Source organism: Brachyhypopomus gauderio, unplaced genomic scaffold, assembly GCF_052324685.1.
Source record: "Brachyhypopomus gauderio isolate BG-103 unplaced genomic scaffold, BGAUD_0.2 sc64, whole genome shotgun sequence".
In the NCBI taxonomy this organism is placed as follows: Eukaryota; Metazoa; Chordata; class Actinopteri; order Gymnotiformes; family Hypopomidae; genus Brachyhypopomus; species Brachyhypopomus gauderio.
The window spans coordinates 1,160,437-1,184,219 of record NW_027506885.1 but is presented as its reverse complement, the minus strand read 5'-3'; the positions used below and the strand labels follow the sequence as shown (position 1 = coordinate 1,184,219).

General features: G+C 48.3%; 1 protein-coding gene across 3 annotated transcripts; it reads left to right on the top strand.

Annotated features, from left to right (window-relative positions):
* The first annotated feature begins 3,973 nt into the window (after positions 1 to 3,973).
* Positions 3,974 to 22,089, top strand: alpk2 (alpha-kinase 2). Of its 3 annotated transcripts, none has more exons than XM_076988845.1 (12): positions 3,974 to 4,059; positions 6,250 to 6,383; positions 7,373 to 10,866; positions 13,890 to 15,861; positions 16,055 to 16,208; positions 17,002 to 17,132; positions 17,676 to 17,714; positions 17,905 to 18,203; positions 18,585 to 18,673; positions 18,938 to 19,155; positions 20,816 to 20,864; positions 20,990 to 22,089. In XM_076988845.1, the coding sequence occupies exons 3-12, from the start codon at positions 7,513 to 7,515 to the stop codon at positions 21,192 to 21,194; spliced, it is 6,510 nt and encodes a 2,169-aa protein (XP_076844960.1). In that variant the 5' UTR covers positions 3,974 to 4,059; positions 6,250 to 6,383; positions 7,373 to 7,512; the 3' UTR covers positions 21,195 to 22,089. The 3 variants fall into 3 exon arrangements, with proteins under 3 accessions (XP_076844960.1, XP_076844958.1, XP_076844959.1); XM_076988843.1 differs by having other exon boundaries at positions 7,373 to 11,184; XM_076988844.1 differs by lacking the exon at positions 3,974 to 4,059 and adding an exon at positions 5,615 to 5,732 and having other exon boundaries at positions 7,373 to 11,184.
* Positions 22,090 to 23,783: the final 1,694 nt, after the last annotated feature.

Sequence of the window (23,783 nt, the reverse complement as noted above, 5' to 3'; positions counted from 1 at the left end):
TGTGCAGTTCTGGTGTGTAGTTCTGGTGTGTAGTTCTGGTGTGCAGGTCTGGTGTGCAGTTCTGGTGTGTAGTTCTTGTGTGTAGTTCTGGTGTGCAGTTCTGGTGTGCAGTTCTGGTGTGGAGGTCTGGTGTGCAGTTCTGGTGTGTAGTTCTGGTGTGCAGTTCTGGTGTGCAGTTCTGGTGTGTAGTTCTGGTGTGCAGTTCTGGTGTGTAGTTCTGGTGTGCAGTTCTGGTGTGCAGTTCTGGTGTGTAGTTCTGGTGTGCAGTTCTGGTGTGTAGTTCTGGTGTGCAGTTCTGGTGTGCAGTTCTGGTGTGTAGTTCTGGTGTGCAGTTTGGTGTGTAGGTCTGGTGTGCAGTTCTGGTGTGCAGTTCTGGTGTGCAGTTTGGTGTGTAGGTCTGGTGTGCAGTTCTGGTGTGCAGTTTGGTGTGTAGGTCTGGTGTGCAGTTCTGGTGTGTAGTTCTGGTGTGCAGTTCTGGTGTGCAGTTCTTGTGTGCAGTTCTGGTGTGTAGTTCTGGTGTGCAGTTCTGGTGTGTAGTTCTGGTGTGCAGTTCTGGTGTGTAGTTCTGGTGTGTAGTTCTGGTGTGCAGTTCTGATGTGCAGTTCTGATGTGCAGTTCTGGTGTGCAGTTCTGGTGTGTAGTTCTGGTGTGTAGTTCTGGTGTGCAGTTCTGGTGTGCAGTTCTGGTGTGCAGTTCTGGTGTGCAGTTCTGGTGTGCAGGTCTGGTGTGCAGGTCTGGTGTGGAGGTCTGGTGTGCAGGTCTGGTGTGTAGTTCTGGCTCTGTGTGGACCTTCTGTTGCTGGAACCCGTCTGAGGTACAAGATGCCACACCAAGGAAATAAAAGCCTCATTAACTTCTTTAGCGTTATTACAATATTAAATTAAATATTTAATTCATGCATTATATGACATGATTCTGTGTCTTCACTCTTGAGGTTCAATCAACATTTTTTGTAGCACCAGTCTGTGTATTACTGGGATTATTGTTGTGTGTGTGTGTGTGTGTGTGTGTGTGTGTGTGTGTGTGTGTGTGTGTGTGTGTGTGTGTGTGTGTGAGAATGTGTGTGTAGGTTATTGCAGTGCTTAGTGGTGGAGGAGTGGTGACCTCTACACCTGCTCATGTTTAACAGGATCTGTGTGTGTGTGTGTGTGTGTGTGTGGGGAGGGGTGTGTGTGTGTGTGTGTGTGTGTGGGGGGACATGTGTGTGTTTGTGTGTATGGGGGGGTGTATGTGTGTGTGTGGGGGGGGTGTATGTGTGTGTGTGTGTGTGTTTGGGGGGGGTATGTATGTGTGTGTGTGTGTGTGTGTGGGGTATGTATGTGTGCGTGTGTGGAGGGTTATGTATGTGTGTGTGTGTGTGTGTGTGTGTGTGTGCATGGGTGGAACGTGTGTGCTTGTGTTTCTATAGTGACAGACAGGAACTAAGGCTTCTGTCGAAACTTTACCCAGCAACTAATCTATTCACACACATGCCCACATACACACACACGCACACACACACGCACATACACACGCACGCACACATACACACACACACATACAGCGGCCTCATTAGGAGTGAATGTGAATGATCTTTCTGACCTCCCTCTGGCGATGCTGTCCACAGCTGCTGCACCATCAAACACAGGTGACAGGTGTTTGTCACATTACAAAACAAAACTTACCCCCCTCACACACACATACACACACACAAACCATATTCTCTCTCTCTCTCTCTCTCTCTCTCTCTCTCTCTCTCTCTCTCTCTCTCTCTCTCACTCACACTCACTCACACTCACTCACACTCACTCACACTCACTCACACTCACACACACACACACACACACACACACACACACACACATGTGGTGTGGATCATACGTAAGTACAGCAAAATACCACAAATCTTGCCAACTAACTATAACATTGTCTTGCTGTTTAAGTCCTTCTTTCTTTTATGTACATTTATAAAACAGCATGAATGTTCAACTACTGAGAGACTTTCAAAAGCCTTTAAAAGCTGAACTCTGTTGGAGTAAGACAAACACAGAGCTCCATCACTGTTGGGGTCAGGTGGAGACACACACAGAGCTCCATCACTGTTGGGGTCAGGTGGAGACACACACAGAGCTCCATCACTGTTGGAGTCAGGTGGAGACACACAGAGCTCCATCACTGTTGGAGTCAGGTGGAGACACACACAGAGCTCCATCACTGTTGGAGTCAGGTGGAGACACACAGAGCTCCATCACTGTTGGAGTCAGGTGGAGACACACAGAGCTCCATCACTGTTGGGGTCAGGTGGAGACACACACAGAGCTCCATCACTGTTGGAGTCAGGTGGAGACGCACACAGAGCTCCATCACTGTTGAAGTCAGGTGGAGACGCACACAGAGCTCCATCACTGTTGGGGTCAGGTGGAGACACACACAGAGCTCCATCACTGTTGGGGTCAGGTGGAGACGCACACAGAGCTCCATCACTGTTGGAGTCAGGTGGAGACGCACACAGAGCTCCATCACTGTTGGAGTCAGGTGGAGACGCACACAGAGCTCCATCACTGTTGGAGTCAGGTGGAGACGCACACAGAGCTCCATCACTGTTGGGGTCAGGTGGAGACGCACACAGAGCTCCATCACTGTTGGAGTCAGGTGGAGACACACACAGAGCTCCATCACTGTTGGGGTCAGGTGTAGACACACACAGAGCTCCATCACTGTTGGAGTCAGGTGGAGACACACAGAGCTCCATCACTGTTGGAGTCAGGTGGAGACACACAGAGCTCCATCACTGTTGGAGTCAGGTGAAGACACATAGAGCTCCATCACTGTTGGGGTCAGGTGGAGACGCACATAGAGCTCCATCACTGTTGGAGTCAGGTGGAGACACACAGAGCTCCATCACTGTTGGAGTCAGGTGGAGACACACAGAGCTCCATCACTGTTGGAGTCAGGTGGAGACACACACAGAGCTCCATCACTGTTGGGGTCAGGTGGAGACGCACAGAGCTCCATCACTGTTGGGGTCAGGTGGAGACAAACATAGAGCTCCATCACTGTTGGGGTCAGGTGGAGACACACACAGAGCTCCATCACTGTTGGGGTCAGGTGGAGACGCACACAGAGCTCCATCACTGTTGGGGTCAGGTGGAGACGCACACAGAGCTCCATCACTGTTGGGGTCAGGTGGAGACACACAGAGCTCCATCACTGTTGGGGTCAGGTGGAGACACACACAGAGCTCCATCACTGTTGGGGTCAGGTGGAGACACACACAAAGCTCCATCACTGTTGGGGTCAGGTGGAGACACACACAGAGCTCCATCACTGTTGGAGTCAGGTGGAGACAAACAGAGCTCCATCACTGTTGGAGTCAGGTGGAGACACACAGAGCTCCATCACTGTTGAGGTCAGGTGGAGACACACACAGAGCTCCATCACTGTTGGGGTCAGGTGGAGACACACACAGAGAGCTCCATCACTGTTGGAGTCAGGTGGAGACACACACAGAGCTCCATTCTTCATTGTATAGCCATTTTGTGTATGTGAAAGGAAGGTGACCTGAAGTAACTGGAGTCTGGACATACATCCATACCCACCTGGGAGTGTGTGTGGACCATTATGCAGTTGGCCAAGCTGCTCTGACGTACAACTCATGACGTACAACTTGAGTAACTTGTGCGTCTTGAGTAATTGAGCGTCTTTTTCAGGGGCCCAACGGTGGCAACTTGGCAGAGGTGGGTCTTGAACTGGCAACCTTCTGGTTATTAGTTGAGTGCCTTCACCACTGAGCTTCTCATCTCTGCCGGGTGGAATTACTCCTATTACTCCTGAGTGAAGGAAAACAAGCCTGTAAGATGACTGCCAAGCACGATGAGAAAAAAACGAAACAAATATAGCCAAGGGGGGTCAGGCCTCTGGGAAAGGCAGAGAGCCAAGCTATCAGCTAACTCATGTTGTACTGGGGGGGCAAAGATTAAAAATAGCCCCCCAAGCCCAAGACACCCCAGGCTTTAGGTGAACATACTCTCCCTCCATACCTCACCACTCAGTATAATCAGCCATTCGGATGTACAAAAGGTATGTAAGGGGCTTTGTGGAGCTTGTGCTTGGGGAAGTGCATGACTACATCAGGTGCTCGGTGGTGTGAGGGCGGAGGGGTCAGGGTGGGGGCGTTTCATGCCGCTCCGCCCGCAGGACGAGCCCTGCACACGTGCTGGCAGGCGACCCGGCTCTGCTGGGCTTGTAAGATTTTATGGCTGTGATACTGGGCGGGTCATGTGGACGCTGAAAAAGTCGTTTTCCTGCACAAGAAGGTTTTGAATCTTATGAGATAAACGGGAAATAGAGCATGTAGCAGTCATGTTTATCATGTGATTTAATAATGATGTGATTATGATAATTAAGTGATTATGATAATGATGTGATTATAAAAATGACATGATAATAATAATGACATGATTATAACAATGACGTGGTTATAACAATGATGTGATAATAATGACATGATGATAATAATGACATAATAGTAATAATGATCTGATTATAATAATGATGTAATTATAATAATGATGTGGTTATAATGGTAATGTGATTACAATAATGACATGATTATAATATTGATGTAATTAAAATAATGATGTAATTAAAATTATGACGTGGTTACAATGATGTAATTATAATAATGATGTGATAATAATAATGATGTAATAATAATAATTAACATTATTAACATAATTAACACAAAGCAGAATGAACTATAACACAGGATATAGTGCAGGTTAGCCCTTGTTACAATAACTGGATGGACGGACAGACAGGCAGGCAGACAGACAGACAGACAGACAATGTCAGAAGTAGACGATGGATGTGCATTCAAGCTTATGTTTCCCACTGACTAAAGAAGCAGTCATCAACACACTCACACACACACACACACTCACACACACACACACACACACACACACACACACACACACACACACACACACACACACACACACTCACACACACACACACACTCACACACACACACAAACACACACACTCACACAAACACACACACACTCACACACACACACTCACACACACACACACACAAACACACACACACACACTCACACACACACACACACACACACAAACACACACACTCACACACACACAAACACACTCACACACACAAACACACACACAAACACACTCACACACACACACACACACTCACACACACACAAACACACACACACACACAAACACACACTCACACACACACACACTCACACACACACTCACACACACACACACACACACACACACACACACACACACGCACGCACGCACGCACACACACACACACACACACCATAGTGGGCCATTTTTGCTGCCTGTTTGCAGCCTGGTTCTATTTGCTTGTTTACCACTGCAGTTTACACACAGCGTGTTTCTATCAGACTGTCTACACTCCCCATTCACTTACGTGAAGATCATTAGACAGCACAAAACATTTATTCACTTTTTATCACCCACCCTCCAGTTAAACAGAGTTTTATTTGTAGTTTCAGAAGAGAAGAGTGATATATCAGATGGTCTTACTCTAGCAGGGACATTAATATCCTCCCTCCCCATATACCAGGTTCCCACCAGACACTGCTTACGTACTGGGCTGTAACGAGGATCCACTGTCTATGGTTGTGACAGATGATCTTTGAGCAGTAGCTATGACTGAGTGGTACTGAGTGGCTATGACCCAGGTCAGTTATAACAGGGCTCTGGTTGGGGCTTTTAAGATTGTAGAGAGTGAATAATTCTGAACCCAGATCAGCCGGATGGGCCATGAGGTGACAGGAACAGATAGAGCTGTCAGTGTCTGTCACAAGAGGGCGGTAGTGAGCTTAAGGCCATATGTTGAGAAGGATGTGTGTGTTTACACAAGCCACATAGCACTGGTAATTGTGCTAATTATGGCAATAGTAATTGTTCTAATTATGGAAGTGTCAGGCTGTGTGTTTCAGAATGCTTTGATTGTCAAGGGTTTTCTTGATATAGTGAAATTATTTCTTTATTTAATGTGTTCTTATGTTTGTTCCTTGCTGTGATTGGTGGTTTTCTCACCCCATTTAATGTTTTTACTTTAAACCTTAAAAAGAAGTGACAGCTTTTTCAAAATGCAGTGCACACCTTTATTATAATTTATTTGCAGACTATTAGCAGATGTCCTGGTGTGTCAGAGACGTGCGATACTGAACATCTTCTCTCTTACGTCTGCAGTGCAGCTCGGGGCAGACGTGAGCGAGACAGATGCTCCAGGAGTGGATGTTCCTCCACTGACAGACCCCACGCGGCAGAGACAGGAGACGGAGGGACACTGGCTGACGGGTCTGCCTCAGGGTCTGAGTAACCATGTGAGCATATATTTGATTGTTTGTCTAATATCAGAAAAAAAGATTTGCTTATAAAATGACACATTTTTAGCAGGTTTAGTTATTGCATATAAAACTAAAGGTCATAAACTGTGATAAACTGATGAGTAATAACCATTAAATGTAGATCGACTGATGAGTCATAACCATTAAATGTAGATCGACTGATGAGTCGTAAACTTTAAATGTAGATCGACTGATGAGTCATAATTGTTAAATGTAGATCGACTGATGAGTCATAATTGTTAAATGTAGATCGACTGATGAGTCATAACCATTAAATGTAGATCGACTGATGAGTCATAAACTTTAAATGTAGATCGACTGATGAGTCATAATTGTTAAATGTAGATCGACTGATGAGTCATAATTGTTAAATGTAGATCGACTGATGAGTCATAAACTTTAAATGTAGATCGACTGATGAGTCATAATTGTTAAATGTAGATCGACTGATGAGTCATAATTGTTAAATGTAGATAAACTGATGAGTCATAACCATTAAATGTAGATCGACTGATGAGTCATAAACTTTAAATGTAGATCGACTGATGAGTCATAATTGTTAAATGTAGATAAACTGATGAGTCATAACCATTAAATGTAGATCGACTGATGAGTCATAAACTTTAAATGTAGATCAAGTAGGTGTAGGAGGACTTTACAAACATTTGCATATGTTAACCTATCACTGTAAAAGATTAGTAAGCATGTACCAGGACAATCCCAGCTGTGTTCTTAAACCCAGTCTAAGGCTTGAAATTGTCCAGCCAAGCTGATACAGTATCTCATGGCCCACAGGGCAGGACAAACGCATGCTAGTGTTACAACAAACCCACATTAGTACAGTCTTTAAACTCTTCTTTAATAATGTTCACTTGTTTCAGTTTTGCACTTGTTCACTTGTTTCAGCTTTTGCTGGTTCTGGTCTTTGTTTCTGGTTTCTTACATTCCTCTTGTTTCCTGTCCAGTGACAGCTGTGCTGTGGATACTAGGGAGACGATGACAGCCAATCAGGTCAAGGCAGGTTTGGCAGATGAGCTGCTCACGTCAGACATGTGTACCACCGAGACAGACCCTGCTATAGCCCCGTCTGTGTGCCCCGAAGCTCATGCCCCCCAGGTCCACGCCCCCCAGGTCAACGACCTGGTACCCCCGTCCCACAGAGCCCCCCCCTTCAGAGCTCCAGGCCTCACCTGCTCACATCTGTTCAGGACAGACATGGAGAATCCAGGATCCCAATGATGCTTTAGCCTCAACAGAACATCCATGCCTGGACAAGACCATGGAGATTCAAACCACTGATGTGCAGAATGAGACAGAGACCGTGCATGAGCAGACAGACACAGTGGATGAACACACAGATACAGGGCAGAAAGAGACAGATTTGCAAAATGTGTTTGATTTGCTGCAGATTCCTGCTCAGATCATTTCATTGAAGAAGGACAGAAGTAGCGAGGAAGACATGGATGAAGTAAATATGACGCTTGCACAGGCTGATGAAGCACAGGCTGATTTAGCACAGGCTGATGTAGCACAGGCTGACGTAGCACAGGCTGACGAAGCACAGGCTGACGTAGCACAGGCTGATGAAGCACAGGCTGATGAATCACAGGCTGATGAAGCACAGGCTGATGTAACCCAGGCTGATGTAGCCCAGGCTGATGAAGCACAGGCCGATGTAACACAGGCTGATGTAGCACAGGCTCATGGAGCCCAGGCTCATGTAGCACAGGCTGATTTAGCACAGGCCGATGTAGCCCAGGCCGATGTAGCAAAGGCCGATTTAGCACAGGCCGATTTAGCACAGGCCGATGTAGCACAGGACGATGTAGCACAGGCCGATGAAGCACAGGGCGATGTAGCACAGGCCGATGTAGCACAGGCCGATGAAGCACAGGCCGACGTAGCACAGGCCAACGTAGCACAGGCCGATGTAGCACAGGCCGACGTAGCACAGGCCGACGTAGCACAGGCCGACGTAGCACAGGCCGATGTAGCACAGGCCGATGAAGCACAGGCTGATGTAGCACAGGTTGATTTAGAACAGGTTGATGAAGCACAGGCTGATGTAGCCCAGGCTGATGAAGCACAGGCTGACGTAGCACAGGCTGATGTAGCCCAGGCTGACGTAGCCCAGGCCAATGTAGCACAGGTCGATTTAGAACAGGTTGATGAAGCACAGGCTGATGTAGCCCAGGCTGACATAGCCCAGGCTGATGTAACACAGGCTGATGTAACACAAGCTGATGTAGCCCAGGCTGATGTAACACAGGCTGATGTAGCCCAGGCTGATGTAGCACAAGCTGATGTAGCCCAGGCTGATGTAACACAGGCTGATGTAGCCCAGGCTGGCATTCGGACCGACGCTGTCCGTAACCCAGGCATCTTCAGCCAAATAGGTGATAAGGTTAGAAAGGAGGAAGGTACCAAAACAAGATCCCAGCCTACAACTAACATTACAAGTATTACTGGTGATGTGTCAAATGTCGCTGAAAATAACAGCGGCATCGTGGGACTTGTAGTGCCTGAGAATGTGACTGTGACACAGAGTTGCTTTGCACAGAAAGACATTGATCTAACATCAAACCCTGCAGACACTGACCTCTGTCAGAATGAAGGTGAATATACCACAGACCCAGCATTAAAAACAAACAATACAGACATACAGGATCACATCAGCGACTCCACCTTGGTCCTCCACACACCTGAGGGTGACTCTGAGAAAGTTGGCCCCAGTCAGCCCTTTCAGGGTGCGGTGACAGTCAGGGACAGACGATGTGCAAGTCAGGGGCAGACAACTTACCATTCTGATGCTGAAGAAACCTTCATCACACAGGACCCAGAATTAAGTCTCCCTGTGTGTCAGCTTCCCTCTGAGTTAAGTGGTGTCACGGAGAGCCCGAGCCATGCCTCCCCTGAGGTGGGTGCTGGTGCACACTTCACACTCAGACAGCCTGACGTAAGTCGTGTGCTTGAGGAGAACATTTCTTGTTCGGTTCCTGGACTGTCTGATGTGGTAAATGAGAGTGAACCAGACACCAAAACAATAGAGAGAAATGTTGCGGGAGACACTTCCTCTGAAACTCAGAACTCAGATGAGAGTGAGACAGCTGGAGAGACCACACAAATTGTTCCTCTGATAAGAGATATGAGAGGTGAGATCATCTGTAGCTCTGATGAAAAACGCATCATAGACGTGACTTCCGGTAACAGGGACTCTGAAAGCGGTGCCGTAATTGGCGCTAACACTGACTCTGACATCTGCTGTATTGTTGGAGAGACCGAGTGCAGCATTGATTCTAAAATAAGTTCCATTGTAGTCCAGACCGCCCATGACACTGACTGTGTCCTAAAGGACAGCACAGGAGAAGCTTTGGCCAACTCAGGCGCTGACATAAATAATGTAACGGGGGAAGCTATGCTGAATTCTGACCCTGAAATATGTGATGTCATAAGACAAGGCCTGAATGTGGGCAGCTCCAGCCTGAGTTATGTGGACCCTGTGCCCAGGATCTTAGTGACTCTGCAACCTCTGGGCAGGCTTGCTGTTGAGATGAACAAGACTGAGACAGTATGTGAGACCTCAGGTTCCCCACTCCATCCAGAAGACGTCAGTACTAATAGCACCCTGGGGTCCAGTGATAACAATACACTCATCTCAGATCGCACGTTTCCAGATTTTAGCAGCTTGCCAGAGGGCATCTTGTCCAACACAGCTGTTAATTTTGTGGGGAGCATCTTGGCCCAGTCTCCACAGGATCCTGTCAGCGAACTGAAACGTGACATGGTGGAGTCAGATTTGAGTGAGCCAGGAGATCCAGACTCTCACAGAATCTCACGACTCTCTACGCTGACATTCCACCAGCCGGAGTCATCAGCTCTCCGCAGCAGTGACTCAGGGCTGAGGGAGACTGACAACAACGTAAGTTCCCATCTCCAGGTCCCTGGCGTCCCGCACACGTCGTATGAAAGCCCTGTGATTAGTGGGGGGCTCAAGAGGGACGTGCTGCTAGCAGATGCCTATGGCGCACCAGCTGCTGCCAGGGATTTGGACTGCATTTCCACTGGACAGGAAGGGGATCATTCAAAAGGAAGAGGGGTGACTTACAGCAGTGAGCTGTCCAGTGACGAGCTGTGGTTGGATGCCTTCCAGTTCTTGCCATGTGAGGAGGATGAGGGCTTTGTTTTGGAGTCAGGACAATCTTCAGCCCTGTGTCCTCAGAGCACCTGTACAATGGCCTTACCCTTCCCCACAGAGATGCAAGCTACAGCAAGCCAGTTGTCCAGAGACCTGGAACTGCCACCTGCAAAGAGCTGGTCGTCATCAGACAGCTGGGCCAGCGCCCTCTCTGAATGGCTCCCGTCCGTCAGCGTACCTGTGGAAGATCTTATCAAGACAAGTGGATGTGGCTCTGAACACCAGCCACAGTGCTGTATGGCCTTCCAGGACGAGGGTGAGAGGGTGAGTCCAGCGGGGCCCTCCAACACCAGTCCAGCGTGTGTGTTCCAACAGCTCACAGGAGCAGGGCCAGGGGCCCAGGACAGGAGTTTGCCCCAGGGGGATAACCCTAATGGGCTCGGGCAGCACACAGAAGATAAGGGCAATGATGACAATCTCCAGACTCAGTCATACACAGCCAGGAGTCAGCACATGCCAAAAGAACCTGAAGAAGAACCTGTAGTCATTCTGAAAGAGGGGAAGAGGGAAGTGGAGGTTGTGAACCAGTTTGGAGTGGATGGATATGTAGCAGAAGAACACAAAAGCAAGTGTGTAACTCAGGTGGGCTATGTGTGTAACTCAGGTGGGCTATGTGTGTAACTCAGGTGGGCTATGTGTGTGATTCAGGTGGGCTATGTGTGTGATTCAGGTGGGCTATGTTTGTGATTCAGGTGAGCTATGCGTTAGGATAAGGCAGGGTACATTTGTGATGGGTTAGGGTAGGAAATGTGTTAGGGTAAGGTAGGGTACATGTTGGGCTAAGCATGATGGTCTAGGGTAGTCTAGGGTAGGATATTGATGGTCTAGGTTAGGGTGTGTGATGGTCTAGGGAAGTGTAGGGTAGGGTATGTGATGGTCTATGGTAGGGTATGCGATGGTCTAGGGTAGTCTAGGGTAGGATATTGATGGTCTAGGGTAGGGTGTGTGATGGTCTAGGGAAGTCTAGGGTAGGGTATGTGATGGTCTAGCATAGGGTATGTGATGGTCTAGGGTAGTCTAGGGTAGGGTATGTGATGGTCTAGAGTAGGGTATGTGATGGTCTAGGGTAGTCTAGGGTAGGGTATATGATGGTCTAGGGTAGTCTAGGGTAGGGTGTGTGATGATCTAGCATAGGGTATGTGATGGTCTAGGGTAGGGTATGTGATAGTCTAGGGAAGTCTAGGGTAGGGTATATGATGGTCTATGGTAGTCTAGGGTACAGTATGTGTTGGTCTAGGGTACAGTATGTGATGGTCTATAGTAGGTTATATGTTGGTTTAGGGAAAGGTATGTGCTGGGCTAGGGTAGGGTACGTGATGGTCTAGGGTAGGGTATGTGATGGTCTAGAGTAGTCTAGGGTTGGGTATGTGATGGTCTAGCGTACGGTATGTTATGGTCTAGGGTAGTCTAGGGTAAAGTATGTGATGGTCTAGGGTAGGGTATGTGATGTTCCAGAGTAGACTAGGGTAGGGTATGTGATGGTCTAGAGTAGGGTACGTGATGGTCTAGGGTAGGGTATGTGATGTTCTAGGGTAGAGTACATGATGGTCTAGGGTAGGTTATGTGATGGTCTAGGTTAGTCTAGGGTAGGGTACCTGATGGTCTAAGGTAGGGTATGTGCTGACTTAGGGTAGGGTTTGTAATGGTCATGGTTCAAGAATTCACCTTGCAACTCATTTACATGAACTTCCATTCCTTCAAAACAGGAACATATTACATTTCATTTGTAAATTTGTAATGTTAAAATGAAAACAGTTGACTGATTGTACTTTCTAATGATTTATACCTTTAAATGTGGCAGTGGTCCAAACACATGTATAGATATACAGTGTTAAACTGACTCATCTTTCCTCTGCTTTATTAGTTGCTACACAGTCATAGCAGGTCTTACAGAAGGTCACTTTTCCTATTAATACCACTTACACAGGACCCAATCATGCACAGCACTTTAATACCAGCCCCCATAATTCAGTGCAATACCTCAGTCATGTGGTGACAATGAAGCAATCTATCTATCTATCTATCTATCTATCTATCTATCTATCTATCTATCTATCTATCTATCTATCTATCTATCTATCTATCTATCTATCTATCTATCATCCTCTGCCTGTTACTCAGTTTCTCATTTGCGTCTCATGTCTTCTCATTTAAAAGAAGCTCCTTTGATCCTGTTTGGGAGTGTGTTACTAAATGTAACCAAACTGTACACTCACATACTCTCTCACACGAGCGCGTGCACACACACACACACTCTCACACACACACTCACACATTATATCTTGGTCTTGTTTTTGCTCCCCTTTTGTCCCTCTCATGCACATTTCACACACACACACACACACACACACACACACACACTCACACACACACACACACACACACACACACACACACACACACTCATTCCAAGTTTCTGTCTTACTGTGCATCAGCTGACACAGAGACAAACATTTCATGCATTCATGCTTACAAATGCACACACACATACACACACACACACACACACACACTCACACTAATGCACACACACTCCTACTCACACACTCAGAGTACTACACACAAACAATCTATCCCGGTTTCTGTCTCTCTCTCTCTCTCTCTCTCTCACTGACATTTGCAAATCAAGACTGACAGTGACGGGTGAGGAAGCGTAAGGTTTGAAGCCCGCTGGGGGAGGGACAGACCGTCAGAAATAGACCCGCTTTATCTGAGCAGAAACAGCAGCCTGCAGCCAGAGAGGAGGAGTCCTGTGTGGAGGAGGAAGTGGAGGTGGGTCGAGGGTGTAGCAGGTGGCCGCAGGGGTGAATGATACAGCACAGCTGACTGCTGAAACACGACCAGTGGCCAAACTGGGAGGCCACGCCCACCTCTCTGAGCTCGGGCCAGCAGGAGCTTGGCCATTGGCTCCCTGCTTGACCCCCACCAGATCACGCTGCACCTCTGGAGCTTATAACGGTCAGGAGGAGCGCTCTCTCCTGCTGTGTGTGCCTCACTGAGGCCATCAGGAAACCGGGCCAGTGTGTGGACTGGGGCAATGGTCTGACGTGTTAAGGTATGTAAAAGCAATAATGGAATATACGGTGTCCAGAAATCTGTAGGAGTAGGTGAACCTCTGGGACACGTCCAGGTGTGGGACATGTCCTAGTCTGGGAGATGTCAAACCAAACAACAGGCAGACACAATTTATTTCAGCTGATAGCAGTTGCTGGAGGTTTTGTCGTTTAAGCATGAACTTTGACCTTTCGGTGCTTCTCTGACCTTTAGGACTGTTTTTTTCCCTTTAGCTGGACAGTGATGCACTCTGGAAAGTGACAGAAGACAGAACGTCCCAGCTCGTGCCAGACGTCCAGGAAGGTGAAGGGAATTCTGGACCCTTAAGCGTCTCAGGTTACACCAGCAAGAGGAATACCAAGGCTGGGTGGGACGAGGAGCAGAATCTCAGATGCAGTGCCCATCTTCACACACACACACACACACTCCTCGACTTGGAAACAGAACACCTGACACACACACACACACTCCTTAACTCTGAACCCAACCACCTCACACACACACACATCACAGAGAGGGACATCGACTGCACATCACACACTCGGACTCAGACCAAGGACAGCGAGAGCCACGTGTGTGTTAACACACACAGTTCAGAGTTAATCCCGGGGACAGGGAGAGGTGACGAGCCCTCGTTTATTATGCCGTTTGCACCAGTCAGCATTGGAACGTCTTTCCTCGGTCCTTCGCCAAAAGAGAAACACTCCAGTCCACAGACGTCTTTATCTCCAGCCCTGTCGGGGATTGAAGAGGAGAAGACATCTGAGGAGCCAGACTGGAACAGGAGCTGGCCAACGGACACAGACGAGTCATCTCACGTCAACTTTCCCACTCACTCTGGGACATGTTGTGCGCAGAGTTCATCCTCATCCTCTATCGACTCGGAAGAAACATCCTCTCAAGACGGTGAGATCAGGCAGGAGGCCGATGACATCAGGGCAGAACTCGCCAGGCTAATCTTACTCACGGGAGAGCGATTTATGGTCTCTGAAGAAAAGCGCATAGCCTACGTCACTCTAGACCTGGACGATGTTGTGAATTGTACTAAGGGCCCCGGTGAACAGGGAGCACAGTTGTCTGGGACTCACACCTCCTGTGAAGTTAAACCCTGCGCTGAGGAAGCTCACAAAGCCAAGATGCCTCACAAGACCTCCAAGACATCCTGCGAGGGCAAAGTCTGCTCAAAACGCAGGCAGACGACGGCGACGCAGGAGAATACACGCACAGAGACACACGCCGCCACCACTGGCAAACCCTCCGAGATCAGCACTGCCAGGGAAGTGATAGTCGTTAAGGAGAAAATGACCCCCAAGCCTCAGGGGAAGAAGAAGAAAAAGAACGTGCAGCATGGAACACCTAAAGCTGAGAGCGCCGCTCTGGTGGAAAATGGCGCAAGGCCCAAGGAGCTGAAAACCCAGAGCAACGGCAGAGAAGCCACACCCCTCCCGCCAAAAGGAGGCTGTGTTCGAGAGAAGCCAGCCATACCTCCACCGCTGACCTCCGTGGTGGGAGGAGCCAGTGAGACGGAGGCGGTCAGAGCTGACAAAGCCGTGGTGGGAGGAGCCAGAGAAATGAAGACGTTCAGAGCTGACAAAGCTGTGGTGGGAGGAGCCAGTAAGGCGGAGGCGGTCAGAGCTGACAAAGCCGTGGTGGGAGGAGCCAGAGAAATGAAGACGTTCAGAGCTGACAAAGCTGTGGTGGGAGGAGCCAGTAAGGCGGAGGCGGTCAGAGCTGACAAAGCCGTGGTGGGAGGAGCCAGACAAATGAAGGCGTTTAGAGCTGACAAAGCTGTGGTGGGAGGAGCCAGTAAGGCGGAGGCGGTCAGAGCTGACAAAGCCGTGGTGGGAGGAGCCAGAGAAATGAAGGCGCTCAGAGCTGACAAAGCCGTGGTGGGAGGAGCCAGTGAGACAATGGTGGTCAGAGCTGACAAAGCCGTGGTGGGAGGAGCCAGTAAGGCGGAGGCGGTCAGAGCTGACAAAGCCGTGGTGGGGAGGAGTTCCACAGCTGGCCTAGAACCTCTGATCATCCGCCCACCCAATGCGCAGGATGATGACCTCATCAAACGGAGACGCATGTCCGGGGACGGCGTAACAGCAGTACCGATCAGAACAAGGCCACAGCTGCCTGCCATCTTCAGACAGAAGAAGGAGGACGAGGATGTCTCCAGCAGAGCCCACAGAGACACGGCCAAGCAGCCTAAAGAAGGTACCGGAAACACAGGCCGCCCCATTAGATCCACTCAAAGATGCAGTGCACACGTGAATCCTTCTAGAACAATTTCAGTGCATGTGGTAGTGTGTTAACAGCACATACAGGCTTCCCGCTGTTATTATTGAACTGTTTCTCCAGCGTTTGGTGCTGGTTGAGGAGTCCCTGACCGTTGGTTGGTTGGTTGTAGCTGCAGTTCCCCGTGTGATGTCAGAGATCCAGGTAGCGCCGGTACCGGGCGACAGTCACAGCATCTCTCTGTGGTGTCAGTTCAGCCCGGTCTCAGCAGACACCTCCATCACATGGACCAAGGAGGGAGCCACGCTGTCTGAGGAGAAGATAAGGTGAGAGGAACATACCCAGACACTCCATACATTCACTCCTAACTATAACTCCACCTGATCACTCCTCTCAATCACTCAACCCAATCACTGGCATTTAGCACTTTACATTTACGACATTTGGCAGGCACCCTTATCCAGAGTGATGCATATATGTTTATTAGTATGTTTATATGTTTATTAGACTGTATATATGTTTATCAGTCTGTATATATGTTTATTAGTCTGTTTATATGTTCTTCAGTCTGTATATATGTTTATCAGTCCCATTTCCCACTTACTAACACTCCACAATGATAGACACTCAAGAGTTTATTCTAGGTAATCTATATGAGCCGTTGTGTTATTATATAAACCAGTGGCCAGATCTTTACCCTGGTGTGTTTACAAACCACTCAAGCATTCGTGTGCTACACACACTGAAGTCTGAGATGCAGTGATACTGTAGCACTGCATCCACTGGCGTCAAACACCCAAAGCCCTGATCAGGAATCACTGCAAAGAGTTGCAACATAACTCCAGCAGGGGGAGCCCTGACGATGGCCTTCAGCAGCTTGGAGAACTCAGTCAGCGAGGCGGCTGTCACCATGTCTGCTAGTCGCAGACACACTACTCAGGTGTAGAGGAGCGTTTTTATGTTGTATGCTTTTCAAGCCATACCAGGAAAAAACCTTTCTAACCACTAGGGGGGCAGTGTTTGATCACAAGATCATTATCTATCTGTCTATCTGTCTTTCTTTCTCTTTCTTTATTTTTCTCACTCTTTCTCTATCCCTCTCCCTCCCTCTCCCTGTAGACTGGTAGATGACAGTCGTGTGAGTCTGTCCATTGTGAAGGCGTGCAGTAAGGATCTGGGCATGTACCGCTGCACTTTGACCTGTGTCCTGGGCTCCGTGTGCACCTCGGACTACCACCTCACCTCGGAGGGTAAGAGAGGCTCCATGTCTGCCATCTCCACACCTGCAGCTCTCTCACCTGTGGCTTAGGATGCTCTGGTCAGTTCAGAGTGTGATGATGTGATAAATGTGATAATCCCTGATATTTCTCTGGGCCCAAAGGCAGGGTTGCAGTGCTGATCTCAGATCAGCTCCATTCCAAAGTAACCACTTCAGGTTCAGAACATAAAAAAAACTTTCCAGGACTTGAATTTGCTAATTATCTTAGTTAACGCAATTAACTCAATTATCTCTAGCCAGCAGGTAGAATTAATTAGTGTAATCAGTTGGATTATACAAAATTAGGGCAGGACACGAGGTTCTCAAACAGACCTTACCCTAGCACACTTATTCTTTAATTCTATTGGTTGATAATTATGATTTCTGACTTCTGATTGGGGGAGAGTCATCGTTATCCTTCATTTTAGAAGCTGAAGAGAAACCAACTGATCTCAGATCAGAGACAAATGGCTGTCAGGTGTCAGTGGAGTGGCATGATGTTGGATTAACCCTTTATTTGCGTGTTTCTTCTCAGTTCTCATGGAGTTTGTCATTCCCAGCCATGATACAGCAGGTAAGCCAGTGTCTACTTTCCCTGTGTATCCTAACAAAAACAATGACTAACGTGAGATGCAAATTTTTAATCCAAACATGGGAAGGGTCGGAGCATGCTCATTGGTCAGTTCTGTCTCTCTGTAAATTTGTTTGTGGGTTTGTACTTGTATCACAGTTTGAGTTAATCTGCTCACTCTCTCTTCTCCAAGATGAGTGCAGAGAGGTGGAAGGAGAGGAGGAGGACGTGTTCTGTGCCCCTCTGCTCTTCAAGGACAGCATCCTGACTGATCAGTACTTCGGAGAAAACCAGCCAGCCAGCATTGTGACTGAGAAAGCTCACTTCGGGGAGGGAATGCACCGGAAGGCCTTCAGAGCCGTCCTGAGGACGGGCGCGGTGTCCGGGTTCAGCCCAGGACACCCCTGTGTGCTAAAGGTTCACAACTCCATCAGCTATGGCACCAAGAACATCGAGGAGCTCACCAAGAGGAACTACGACCTGGCTGTGGAGGTGAGAACGATTACACAACCCCTGTCTGCACTGGAAAAATGTGTTCTTTCAACAACAACAAAAACAATCTGTGTACAGATACACAAACCTGCGCTGAGAATTCCAGAGAACCGCAGATAACAAGAATTTATAATGAGGTTCAGTATTCACCTGGTGGAGCAAAGTGTTGGCAACACTAACACAGTGCATTTGAGTTCCAGAGATCATGTGTTCATACATGGTACATAGTGATGAGTATGAACTCAGTCCTACCAGTAGAGTGTCTGTGTGTCAGATTCTTTAAATGTGAAAGTGTTTGAGCTTAATGTTTGGAATCTGTAATATAATATAACTGCTGGACAATCACTGGGATCTAATCACGTATGTATTGTGTTCCTTCAGGAGTGTTTTGTGCAGAACACTGCCAGGGAATACATCAAAGCTTACACAAACATAGCCAAATCTGCAGAGTCCTTTGGGGACGTCCCAGAGTGAGTACAATATGTGACTAACTCATAACTCATATGTTTCTCGCAGGGATTCAGAATTATCATTCAGGTTTTGGTTCTTCAGACTTTAATTAAATGCTGGTGTGGTTCATTATGAATGGTATGAAGACGTATTGTCTGTAGTGCTTGGAATCTTCTTTACCATGACCACCTACACAGAGGTGGAACTTTTAGCAAACCAGCATCACCTCACCACGCTCATGACGGAAGGGCAGGAGACCCATAAATCCTGTGTGTGTTCTTCAGAATCATCCCGATCTATCTGGTGCACCGCCCGTCCAGCGAGATCCCCTACGCCACCCTGGAGGAGGAGCTGATCGGAGACTTTGTGAAGTACTCGGTGAGGGACGGCAAGGAGGTGAACCTGACCCGCCGGGACTCTGAGTCAGGACAGAAGAGCTGCACCTTCCAGCACTGGGTGTACGAGCAGACCGGCGGAAACCTGCTGGTCACCGACATGCAAGGTCCGTCTGTGCACTGCCACACCCCCTGCTGCCTTGAGGGGGAGGGGTCTAATATGCTAATGAGCTGGGACGTTCTCTGGTGTACAAGATCAGAGAAGAACTTCGAACTGGGCTGTGGGGTCCATGTGTGGAGCTGAACCTTGTCCTCAGACATTGTAGCCAAAGGTGATCTCAGTCCACCGTAAATGCATCATTGCCAAAAGTATACACTCACCCATCCAAATGATTGGAATCCAGTCACTTCCATGACCACAGGTATATAAAATCAAGCACCTACTCACCTGGTCCTACAAACACTTGTAAAATAATGGGTCGCTCTCAGGAGCTCCGTGAAGTCCAGCATGGAACTGTGTTGGGACGTCACCTGTGGAACAAATCCAGTCGTAAAATTTCTTCACTCCTACATATTCGGCTGTATTACAAGAAAATTGAAGTGTTTGGGAATGACGGCAACTCGGCCAAGTGGTGGGCCAGGTAAACTGATGGAGCGGGGTCAGCAGAGGCGGAAGTGCACAGAGAGCTTCATGGAATGGGCTTCCATGGTCAACCAGCTGCACCCATACATCACCAAATGCAATGAACAGTGTCAGATGCAGTGGTGTAAAGCACACCGCCACTGGACTCTAGAGCAGTGGAGGCGTGTTCTCTGGAGTAACGAATCACGCTTCTCCATCTGGCAATCTGATGGACCAGTCTGGGTTTGATGGTTGTCAGGAGAACGGTACTTGTCTGACTGCATTGTGCCAAGTGTAAAGTTTGGTGGAGGAGGGATTATGGTGTGGGGTTGTTTTTCAGGAGCTGGGCTTGGCCCCTTAGTTCCAGTGAGAGAAACTCTGAATGCTTCAGCATACCAAGACATTTTGGACAATTCCATGCTCCCAACATTGTGGGAACAGTTTGGAGCTGACTCCTTCCTCTTCCAACATGACTGTGCACCAGTGCACAAAGCAAAGTCCATAAAGACATGGATGGCAGAGTCTGGTGTGGATGAACTTGACTGGCCTGCACGGAGTCCTGACCTCAACCAGATAAAACACCTTTGGGGTGAATTCGAGCGGAGAACCAGGCCTTCTCGTCCAACATCAGTATGTGACCTCATAAATGAGCTTCTGGAAGAATGGTCAAAAATACCCATAAACACACTCCTAAACCTTGTGACCTTCCCAGAAGACTTGAAGCTGTTCTAGCTGCAAAGGGTGGACCAACGTCATATTGAACGCTATGGATTAGGAAAGGGATGTCACTTAAGATCATATGTGAGTCAAGGAAGGTGAACGAATACTTTTGGCAATATAGTGTATCTGACCAAGGAGGCCTGTACCCTTGTGATCCACTGTGATCCACTTGATTGATTCCCTTCACACTGTCCACTGCCTCTACAGTCCAACTTCATTTGAACTGACAGCACTGACGGTTGTATCTGCATAATTCTGTATGTTGTGTTTGCAAACTGTTCTAATTGCAAACTATATTACGTTTTGGGTGAGATGGTATGGTACATGTATTTATAATCACCATGTCTTGTGTCTACAATGTATTAGATATTCATGTGTTCATATTCCTGCAAATAGCCTCTCTGTGGTATTTATCTAAAAGTAGAACTGCATACCTTTAAATCATTTCTAATTTTGATTATCATTCTCACGTCCATCATGTCCAGGTGTAGGCATGAAACTCACAGATGTTGGTATTTCCACCTCTAAGAAAGGGTAGGCGGCTCCTTCACACTCACACACACACACACACACACACACACACACTGCTAAAGAAGTAATTGATCTACTATGAGACTATGAGAACTCACAAATTAATGAAATTTCCTTTTGTTTTTCAGCTATAATGGATTTAAAGGCAACTGTTCTACGTCCTTCATTGACCAGTTTGAGGCACTGCACCAGTGCAACAGGTTCTGTGAGCTTCTGGGTCTCACGTCCCTGCAAGCCAAATCCACACGAACAGCGGGTCCACCCAGCAAGACCAAACCTCAGCCCGGGCCCAAGAAACAGCCCTTTGGTGCAATTCTCAAGGGCAAATCCTGACGGACAGAATGCTGGGTATTCTGACAGGGTGGGGCAGGTGCCTTCACAACACGGTGGAGCTGCATCAGGGACTTTCTGATGAGCCAATCACATTAGGACATGTGGCACAGGAGGAGTATGGATTAGGGTAAAGCTCGTGCCTGTCCTGATCACCGTCATGGTGTTTTATGAACATGAAAGTGCAGGTTACCATGTATTAAATGTATTTTTTGCTTGGATGATTAAGGAATTTTACAATATTGGTCAGTTTAATTCCGTTAAGTTTTATTCTACAGGCTTTTTTACAGTAAACGGTGGGAGAGTAACTTATTAAACTTCACAGAGCATGATGAGAAGGGATGTGCTAGTCCTCCCAGCCACAAGGGGGCACCACACTCCTCTGTGCTGCATCACACAGTGCAGTTCTGATATGTATACATTTTGCAGTTTAGGACGTTGGTGAAATCTACCATATTAGTTCAGTCTTTCTTTAGTTCTGATTTTTTAACTTAAAAAAAAAAAAACTTCTCGTCTTCCTGCACCTGCTGATGCAGACGACACATCATTATGGCATTACATCCATAATGGCATTTTATTTAATTATATCCATGTTATATTATAACCTGCTGAAGCTCAAGTTCAGCATTATGAGAAACTAACAGGATTTCTTTGTTTTGAGTGTTGATCTTGCTGGGAAAATGTACTGTACATTTATAACATTTAGTGAATTCAAAATTTCTACTGTAAATGTTGACTTGTTACTATTTAACTTTTATGATTTTAGTTTACATACATCTTTTAATGTGAAGGTGTACATATTTTTGTAAGAAATACGTACTTAATATTTTCAAATATTCTGTGCTGGAGCACTTTCACCTGAGAGCAACAGGGAGAGGGAGGGAGAAGGAGAGGGTGTTGGGACGGCAGCGGTGTGGAGGGGGGTAGGTGTTGGGACGGCAGCGGTGTGGAGGGGGGGGGGGTAGGTGTTGGGACGGCAGCGGTGTGGAGGGGGTGGGTAGGTGTTGGGACGGCAGCGGTGTGTGTGGGGGTAGGTGTTGGGACGGCAGCGGTGTGGAGGGGGGTAGGTGTTGGGACGGCAGCGGTGTGGAGGGGGGTAGGTGTTGGGACGGCAGCGGTGTGGGGGGGGGGTAGGTGTTGGGACGGCAGCGGTGTGTGTGGGGGTAGGTGTTGGGACGGCAGCGGTGTGTGGGGGGGGTAGGTGTTGGGACGGCAGCGGTGTGGGGGGGGTAGGTGTTGGGACGGCAGCGGTGTGGAGGGGGGGGGGTAGGTGTTGGGACGGCAGCGGTGTGGAGGGGGGTGGTAGGTGTTGGGACGGCAGCGGTGTATGGGGGTAGGTGTTGGGACGGCAGCGGTGTATGGGGGTAGGTGTTGGGACGGCAGCGGTGTGGGGGGGGGTAGGTGTTGGGACGGCAGCGGTGTGGGGGGGGTAGGTGTTGGGACGGCAGCGGTGTGGAGGGGGGGGGGGGGGGGGGTAGGTGTTGGGACGGCAGCGGTGTGGAGGGGGGTAGGTGTTGGGACGGCAGCGGTGTGTGTGGGGGTAGGTGTTGGGACGGCAGCGGTGTGGAGGGGGGGGGTAGGTGTTGGGACGGCAGCGGTGTGGAGGGGGTGGTAGGTGTTGGGACGGCAGCGGTGTGGAGGGGGGGGGGTAGGTGTTGGGACGGCAGCGGTGTGTGGGGGGGGGTAGGTGTTGGGACGGCAGCGGTGTGTGGAGGGGGTAGGTGTTGGGACGGCAGCGGTGTGGAGGGGGTAGGTGTTGGGACAGCAGTGGTTGTTCCGTTTTCAGACTCCTCCTCACACGTTTCTCAGGAGGAATGTGAAGGTCGTTCCCTCTGTCATGTTTCCACAATCCATCACCAGCAGTCTGATGCATTGCAGTGTTGTAGCTATTTTCCATGTTAGCTCCAGTGATTTTCTCATAGCATGTAGTGAGGGGCAGGAGGTGTTGATTCTCCCCCTGTCCTGTTTACACTGCTCGGTGACAATTTCCCCCTGGTCCTGCCCTCTACCACACTGGCACTTAAACAAACCTGCCAGTTCAGTTCAGCGGAGTAGTTTAGTTTTTCATCGCACTGGGACCGTCTGTATGTAAAGGCTGCTTCTGAAGAGGCCAACCTGAACGTAGCACTGCTAGTGAATCTGAGGTTATTTTCAGTAGCTGGAGTCGCACAGTGAGTCATGCCAAGTTGTAGTCTGGAACATCTCTCCTGATATAAAACCACAGAGTCATGGTGTTGCTTTGTCAAAATCAGATGTGTTTATTTCTTGTGTATAATTTAACTATCCTTGTTCATTAAACCTTATTGTTTTTGATTTATTTTTCATTATTTATTTGTCCTGTGTTGATTTGAACATGGTGGCATTTCACTGAAACCATGGGATCAGCACACACACACACACACACCTCACCGTGTCGAACAGATCAAGTTGGTGGGCTCTTTGACCCAAGCAGGTCCCTTTAGCTTTAAGTCCATGTGCATCAGGTTTCAAACAGACGTGTGTCAGCAGCTATGAGAATATACATACACCACATGGACTTCATTCCACCACCCAGTACTACAGAGTTATTCTTGTCCCTCTACATAAACTGCT